Below are 9,359 nucleotides of genomic sequence, written 5' to 3' on the forward strand. Positions count from 1 at the left end.
AGACAGTCAAAACCTGAAAAAGGGCCTAAATTTTTACATGGCCTAAAGTCTAAGGTAGTCTAGACGACGGGGTCCGGCCTACAAACACAACCGGATTCCACCAACACATAATCTTGACCTGTTAGGGTCACAGGTCCTAAAGGTAGGACTAAAAATAAATAGGGCACGTAGGTTTGAGTGCAGGAACCGCGGACAACTGAACACTCGCTCGATCTGTAAAGAAAATGTGATTTATTCGACACATTTTAACGGTTTTTTGTTTGAAATAAGTATTTCAGGGTTTGTAGTGCATCAAAATAAAGTCAATTAGATATAGATAATTATACCATACTATATTCTGCCAGATGTGGACATCTTTATAAATTATTGTCACTATGAAAACTTTTGTAAATGCTATACGTTAACACGAGAAATGTATGCTTATAATATAAAGCTGAAGAGTTTGTTTGATTGTTTGAACGGAATCTGTACGGAATTTGTACGTGATTATCACGCGATACGGATAGCACTCCGTCCTTAACGAGATGCGTTTTTTTATATGTCCTACTTTCACGTCGCAACAGAGCAATTTAATACCTGGAGTAAGGGAGGCTAGAGAGTGTACTGCTTTTTACAGCAGTAAAATGTAGCACATCAAATTTTCTTGGATAGATCCATTACCTACGATTTGCATTAAAAGCACTACAAAATTTATAAATTCTAATTGATAATCCTGTATTAAAAATATGACATTTATGACAATTGACAGTTTCTAATTTTCTTTGACCACGCGAGCGAAGCCACAGCAACTACTCGCAAGCTGCAAATATATGTATCCAGTATCATGTACATAATATATAATACTAAACTATGTATGGTTATTCTGGATTTCCTGATTACTCTTTTTTACCCACAGGACCAATAATTTATGAATTCGGATTTAGCTTTGTACAAAAACGATATGGGAAAAAAACAAAAGAAAGAACATTGATGCCCATCGCTTAAAACAAATACATGCAAATAAAACACTAATACAATAACAACTCACTCGCAAACCTCGAAAACGACCTGCTGCAATAGATCTGGAAACTTCTGAACGATTGTGACAGGTTGGCCAGAAGTGAGAGACACTCCGTACATTGGCGCGGTGGTGTTGTATCGAGTCCTGCATAGTCTGGTCCCCCCACACGACGGGTTCGCGGGGACACCGGGGAGGTTTGTTGCACGTGCTACGAAAATTAGCAACATTTCATTTTTTATTTTTGTTGCTATTATTTGAAACATATAAGTGTTAAGTGCAGAAAAATTCCATATCTGAAAGGTGACGGTTAAAATATTTTTTTTCAAATGCAGTAAGTTTTTTCTAAATCTAATTTACTTGCCTCTATATCACTTAGCAACATATCTACTTCTAAAAATTCAAATCTACAAAAATAGATAAGTAACAACTATATCTTCTTAAAAATTACTATATTATATTATAAAAATAATACGCATAATACCAAACATACATGACATTTAATGATTGTATTTATAGAAAAACAAAAATGTACCTGTTCTATTATTAGGTGGTTTCATAGCGCCCTCCGAGTAACCTCCATGGGCTTCCAGCAGCGCTCTCCTCATGAGCGCCGGATCTAAAGTCCTTGCAACTCGCCCTTGTCGCGATGATTGACCCCATGGTCCCGATTTTAGTGCACGATTTACTAAATGCCTGAAATATAAATTCATAATGTTATGTGTATATGTTAAATTACAATTAATAATAAATATTTATATAGTTAGTAATATAATATTGGAACGAGATTTCCCGCCAATATTTTTCAACGACAAACAAATTCAACGACATCTAGCGGTGAGTATAAAAACAATTAGTAAGAAATAACTGATGTCATTTAAAAATACGTTATTGATGAAATAAAAAAAATGTTTTTTTATTATGTATTAAAACTATATTATTTTTTTTTATACAGACAAATAATTTAAAAGTATTTAAGATCAGCGCCATCTTCAATCAAGCCTTATCCAATCGTATAAGACCTCCTTTAAAACAATTTCATTCATCTAATCGCTACTAGATGGCATAGATTTAAACGATGAACCAAGTAACAAAAGAACCATTATTTTAAAATTGCGTACTGGAAGTGTAAGGGAAAATAATCGTGACTGGATAATACATTGTTCATTATTTACAGTTCACGGTAGTGGGAAAGTTCTCATGGTAGTAATAAACTTGTATCGAATTTAACGGGACCTCAATTGGCCTACTTCGGCTAATTTAGTTTAAGCTGGTATGTGTTTAACATAAAAACGCGAAGCAAACGTATGCTTCGTTTTTTAGGTAAAAAAGAACACATTATCTTTCTAGCTACAGTATAATGATGAATAAATAGTGTCATACATGTGGGGAAAAGGAACATGATTTGATAAATATGTACCATTGTATGTCCTCTGAATCCTCTATTTTTCTCATCCTCGTTATATAATAATTCGTCTAACATTTTAAATCTCCCCAAAAGTATCAACGTCGTCGTCATCTGTGATATTTTCAATTTTTATAATTGAAGAAGCAGGGATCAAGGATTCTTGCAACATTATTTGATCGGAAACATTGCCACCGTCCTTTTCATCTAACATTCGAATCAAATCATCTTCACTCTGTAAAGTATCAAATTCAGTTTGAGCTAGAATTGCTGACAGACCGGCTTTAGGATTTGAGCCGAACGTTGCCTCACTGGGCGTTCTACAAATGCTCATATCAAATGAAGTATTCAGTGAGTTTTGTACAAACTTAATAGCTTGATGCCATTTCATTGATGTGTTCTGCTTCAGAAAATCACGCAGCAATTTCAATATATCTTTATTCGAATGACCTTTCACACAAATTTTTTGTGCTTTCCCATATACAATTTTAATTTCGGGACAGGTTGTGGATATTTTTTTACAAATTTGCTTAGATACCGACACTCCGTTTCTCGATTGTAAAACGCTCGGCGCTCCAAATACTAGGAATATCTCTAAAAGAGCGTCAACGCTTTCCTCGACGCTTGTCGCTGTTAATGGCTTCAAGTGAATGAACTTAGTCACTAGATTCCTGTACACCATTAAATATTTATACGCTTCGTGCGGCACGGTCGTTACGTTGAGTATGTCGATTTGACCGCGCGAGAACTGTTCCGGGTAACTTTTAATTTCTTCATCGAAGTCATTTTCTTGTGCATCTGTGTCTTCGGTAACTTCCTGGAAATGTGTGTCCATTAAGTTATCTATTGGCATTTGATGACTCGAACCAACTTCACATATCTCTGCCGTATCCGCCTTGTTTTCACTCTTGGATTTGATTGGATTTCTTCGCGCTTTCAACTTGCATCCTTTGCACAATTTTAAATAAAGTATTATAAATTCAGCTGTGACATTTCTGTATTTCTGTTTAATGGCATTGACGAGACGATTTTTTCCACAGTGATTCAATTTGAGGTGATGTTCGTGTATAATATCATATACTTCGTCCGATGTAACGAACATCTGTGGCCTATCGCCTCCATTATGGAATAGTTTTTCACCTAGAGGAGTTTGTAAAACTTTGTACCGTTTTATTCGCCTGTAATCCATAGCAGTCTTCCGTGTTTTCGTTTGCGCTTCTTTCACCTGTTCTATTATGCGTCGGTATTTCGTTTTGCTCAGTTGAACTGTGTTTAATGCGGTTTTACTTTTCAAAAGTTCATTGAAATGCGCATCGAATTCCTCCCTCGTGACATTGCCCTCCGTGGACATGTTTAGTAACAATGATATTAATAATACACTATTTGAATCCGTTTAAATAAAACTAGAGTGGAAACGTACTTTGCCCTAAACTGGATCGAGCAAACTACACACTGCTCGTAACGCGAAACCGGCCTGCGATATAACTAACATCATACGAACAGGATACGAACATTGGCGAGGTTGCTCGATTCTCAGTACTAGACAGAGATGGATAACAGCTGTCAATGCCCAGTGTATATCTCACTCGCGTGCCGCATTAGACCGGAGGAAACGCGTTTTGGCCCGCTGATGATCGATTAAACCGGTTAGAGGTCAATGTAATGAATTTATTCGTTATGCCCAATATTTACATTCAGCAAAAATGTGTGAATAAATTTGAGACTACTGGATTCGTCATAGTTGAGTCGTAAGAATTAATTAATTTTAAATGTGAAATTAATGCAATCGAGTTAGGTAGGTGCTTTGAAGTTTACTTTAACTGTCATATGCATGAACTTATCTCAATGATTAACATAGAGCATAATCTGCGCTATCAATTTGTTTGAAATCGAATTAAGTACTGGGAACTGCGTTCTACGCTCTTTCTTTGATCAAGACAAACAACATTCGCTTTAGATAATATACTTATTTAATAAATAAGAATAATTATTTTAGTAGGTAGTAGATAACATTGATCACTACCATTTCCGGAGACTGAGTCTCCCCGTGACCCACGGAATTTCATTGCAATCGGTTCAGCAGTTTTTGCGTGAAAGAGCAACAAACAAACACACATCCTTATAAACTTTCGCATTTATGATATTAGTAGGATGTCGCTCAATCCTTCAATCTCCAGACACAAAAATCAAAGTATAAAATAGCTCCGTTACGAGCTATAATAGACAAATTATTAATCAAAAAAACCCTTTCGAATTTGTAATCCTACTTATTAGCAATGGCTACTTAGTACTTATTATTATTAGTAAAGACAATAATTATAAATGAATAATTATATACAAATCATCTGAAAATTATAAATAGACATATTTTGAATATTATAGGTCCTTTTCAACTGTCAAAAAAGGAGAAGGAATGGTTTTTATGGGGTCAGAATCTTAATCTTAAAAAATGTGTCTATGAGAACATGAATAATTTTACCTAGGATAAGGTGCACCATCTGGTCCTGGACAATCTGTGCCTTGTAGAGCGTCCCCCCAGGTGTATTTCAACCGTGGCCCGCACTCTCCAACTACGGTAGCTATGGTTACCGCCTGAAATATAACGAAGAATGATTATTCATTTATTAGCGCATTTTATTCGTTAGCACATATAGTTTTTATTTCTGACAAACTATTATAATATAGGTAGAGCTGTAATGAGTACATGAAAAATAATCTATGCAATTTTATCAAAAGACTAGATGTTTGCCACAGGCGAAGCCGTGGCACATACATAGCCTATGACACTCAATTTAAATTCAGCAGTTTTTAGCATGAAAACGTTACAAACATACAAAAATACAAAAGTTTTCTCTTTATAATATTAGTGTACATAACATAATCAATAGTTTTTTTTTTGAACAATACTATAACAAAATAAAATCAACAATACGTTATTAAAGTGAAAAGTTGGCTTTATACTTTTAGCTTAGTCATGGTTATTTATAAATTTTAAAATTGAATCTGAAGCTATACATATATATAACTACTTTTATTGAGACTGAGTGTAAAGCCGATTTTTTTAACTCTTAGTCTAACTGGACATCATCAGCAGCCCATACAAAATAATATAAATCCCGTAACAAACAAATTTTCATATTGCGTCAGATCGTTTTTGGAAACAAACTTTCCGTAAAATTATCCGTTACATCAGTATTATACTTTAATCGTTATATAGGATTACGATTTTCGATTCGCTCTCATACCATAACTAAAACCAAGATAAATCGATTTTTGTTGACAACCCAATAACCATTAATTTTTTATCTGTTAATATAAATAACTATCTACTTATACATTGTTGTATTTGCTAAGTAGTCTTTAGTATTACCACAGATTACATAATACTATGGTATTACTTCAAAATAATATTTGTCCTGTTACAGATAAATACTGCAATAAAATAAAAAATAATGCCTTCGAAACATATAAATTAAGTTTTGATTACGTTATTAAAACATAATAAATGGTGTAAACTGAATTAGTTTAATACGTACAATTAACGAAGAACAATAGAATAACCATTGTCCAAAAAGTTTTACCACAATGTAAAGTGTAAACTCATTATAGTTTACCGCTTTGACCGTGTCAAACGTCTGCTAACTAATTAGAAATGACCATGAATGACTCATTGTATTTAACACCTGTGTACATGCGGAAGATGGATATTTTAATTATATTTAACTAGAATCTGTTTTGAGACAATCAATCAGTGTAAAGCGTCTTTACAGTAGGTAATATCAAGAGAACTAACTAACACCAATAAACATCGTAGAAAGTCCGCCTTTTTCTTGTAAACCAAATAACAAATGACAGCGTTACAATTTACATTCATATCGAAACTCTCTTTGTGTACCGCAGACGAGCAATCGCAGACTGAATTTTTTTTTTTTTTGAAATTTCAGCCAACTTGGCGGTATATCATTTTGATTGATCAATTTTTTTACGAGCTACAACTTTATAGTCTGACTTGTTACTTGCGAAACATGTTTTGGTTTCGCTACAATAATCGTAATGTGTATGGCGCATACGACAGATGAAAATGGAAAACATTAATCATAATTATCTTGTGTCAAATATAATTTATATGTTAAATATTACAATTTTTATTATATTTATCATTGGCGAGTTTCTGCCACGCTTCTTTTGTTAATTATTTGTGCAAGAATTAAATATTATGAAGCTAATAACTCGTTTCCTAACTTCTAGATATCTTCCATTTACTTTATCTACCAGTTCAAATAACAAATAGGGTATGAATCTATCAGCACATCGTGAAACTGTCCCTTGTCTTTCAATTATCAAAATAATAATCAATTAAATATCAGTTTCGAGCAATTTAAGTATCAGAACACCGCAAGATTGTAAATCTCTTTTTAAATACAATTTCATGATTCACGACGATCATAAAATTATGATTTGAAGGCGGCACGATTTCACGGCCAAACGTGCGTCTTAGGCAGAAACAGAATGTATGCCGTGGCCTATTGGCACAATTCCTAGACCTTATAGCACTGTTCAACGTTGAGAACTAGTCTAGAACTTAGGTGGAACCTAAATATGTTTTCTAATAAATATTTTTGCTACGATAAAGTTAAGTTAATATTTAATAATCTGTAGCACTATTGAGATGAAAAATAGGTCAAACGGTATTATTAATTCCTTTTTTATTACTTTACCAGAAAATAGATAACAAAGGTATTTAGGTACTATAACTGATGCTGTGTATAGACTTTGTTTTAATACTGTATATAAATCAAAATCGGATACACCGGAAGTGGAAGAGCAACGTAGTGATGTGCGACGAATCGTTAAGCCCTCCAGAAGAAAGTGCCAGTGTCACATTTCTAGGCCAATGTACATAACATGTCGTTGAACTGCTGTTGGGAAATCCGGCGTGTGTCAAGTGCATATTATCTGTAGATATTATTGTGTATTGTTTAAATTTATATTCTTTTAATTGTAATTTTTTCTAAAAAATCACAAAATTTATATTTTAAATTATATTCCGCTTAATATTTCATAGTATATACATAAGGAGAGGAAAAACAAATAACTAAACTAACCTATTCATAAAATTTATCAATACCTTTTTCTCAGTTTTTCATTCATGTAAAAAGTAATCGAAATAGAATTGCTTCATTTCCAGTAAACTGATGACTAAAGCTAAAGTCAATAAAAAAGTGAAAATTAGTTGAAAAAACCAGTGAAAGTGTCACCATAGTTTAGGTTCATTGTATGGATAGCACGACGTGGGCGATTTGAATTCTACATAGGTAGTAATAATAGTGGACCACTGACCATCAAGTTAACGGGTCTTATGAAATCGTACATGCCAAAATCGCGTCGCGATAGAGGTCAATTCATATTCATATTTTTGACATGTCCTTCTACTGGTATGTCTTTAAAAAATGGCTGATGGGTAATTAAATGAAACTTAACAATTGTTTTTAACTGAATATAAAAAACATTTATATTATAATACGTAATATTAAAACACATTGAGAACATTTCAAAGCGTTTTTGTAAGCAAAAATTTGGTTTCATATATTTTTTTGTGAGAATTCCATCGTAATGACTCTTAATATACAACAAAGAAAAGCCGTCACTTGCTTTGTCAACGATGTGGTTGGAATAATAACAGTAGCTTTACGCTAATGATGATCCGGAAGTTATAACGAGAATGTTTACATTCTTAATTTCTCATTAGTACCTATGCTAAACTATAAAACTGAAAATATGATGTTGATTGGAATTTTATTTTATAATTATTTTTGCTCTGTTAATACTCTAAGCTAGATAAACTTTTACATTTTCAAGTTCCAAAGAAGAATTTTGTTTCAATGTGCTTGCTGCATTTTACTGTTAAATTATACGACTCTACAGTAGTAATGTGTTAGTTGTTTTACGAGTCTTTACGTTCGTAAGTTTAAACTTTAAATTATAGGAAGAAATCTAAGGTAGGTATAATATGTTATGTTCTGTGGAAGAAACGGCATCGGTCAGCAACCTTCGACTTCGACTAATGACACGTTAATGCGTTAAGACAGCAAACTTGCGGATAACAGTACACGAATGATATCTTCACCCACAGCTTAGACCTTTTTTCATATCTTCCTGAACCGTTCGTTCTAAATGCATAACCAATGAGTCAGTCGAGCGTGAATCTCGTAAGATATTGTATTGATATAGATATCGTTATTTTTTATAATTAGCGGCCACTAATATTATTATAAATAAAACTGTTTCTTCTGTATATTCTATTCACTATGTAAAAGTGAAATAAAACATAAATGAGTAAAAATATCGATAACCGTTTTTTTAAGGTACGTTCAAAAATAAAAATGAAAGAAATAATATTTTTTATTTGAAGGCAAATTAAAAAAAATAAATATAAAATACATGTAATTAATTATTATAAATGTACTATTAAAATATTGGGCAAATATTATTTAGTGATATTTTAAATCGAAAGCGGTTGTTATTTAGTAGGAGTTTCATACTTTTCTCCTTATTTCAGTACATACTTGAATAAAAAATGAAAAAAATGAAATAAATATGCACGTTAAATTCACAGAAATATGTTTATAACTTACCACAAAGATAATATAAAATAAAGAACTTCTTAAACACATATTTAATATTTTATTTACACTAATAATTTTAACAGTAAAAGTTCGTTGCACTATTCGTTTGCAAAATTTTTGTCCGAATATAAAAATCAAACATTCGCGGTTATAGAAGGGCGTGCGGTCGGCGCACTGCCCGTGTAGACAACAAGTGATTTTCATTATAACGGGAATTTGGTCGGGAGTATACACTGCGGGCGCAAGCACCTACTTTGCTTTAAAGTTGTAAGCTCTCTCTTTGATACAATTTAAATACGCGACATCTACATGTTTGGCGTTGAACTTCAAT

At 32.9% G+C, this 9,359-nt stretch overlaps 1 protein-coding gene across 1 annotated transcript; it reads right to left on the bottom strand.

Moving 5' to 3' along the window:
* On the bottom strand, nt 1–9,242 carry LOC119831378. The gene is made up of 5 exons (XM_038354693.1): nt 9,038–9,242; nt 4,882–4,994; nt 1,533–1,693; nt 1,028–1,208; nt 1–213 (listed from the first exon to the last, which is right to left on the bottom strand). The coding sequence occupies exons 1-5, from the start codon at nt 9,230–9,232 to the stop codon at nt 60–62; spliced, it is 804 nt and encodes a 267-aa protein (XP_038210621.1). The 5' UTR covers nt 9,233–9,242; the 3' UTR covers nt 1–59.
* Nucleotides 9,243–9,359: the final 117 nt, after the last annotated feature.

This window comes from Zerene cesonia, chromosome 13 (genome assembly GCF_012273895.1).
Source record: "Zerene cesonia ecotype Mississippi chromosome 13, Zerene_cesonia_1.1, whole genome shotgun sequence".
Classification (NCBI taxonomy): Eukaryota; Metazoa; Arthropoda; class Insecta; order Lepidoptera; family Pieridae; genus Zerene; species Zerene cesonia.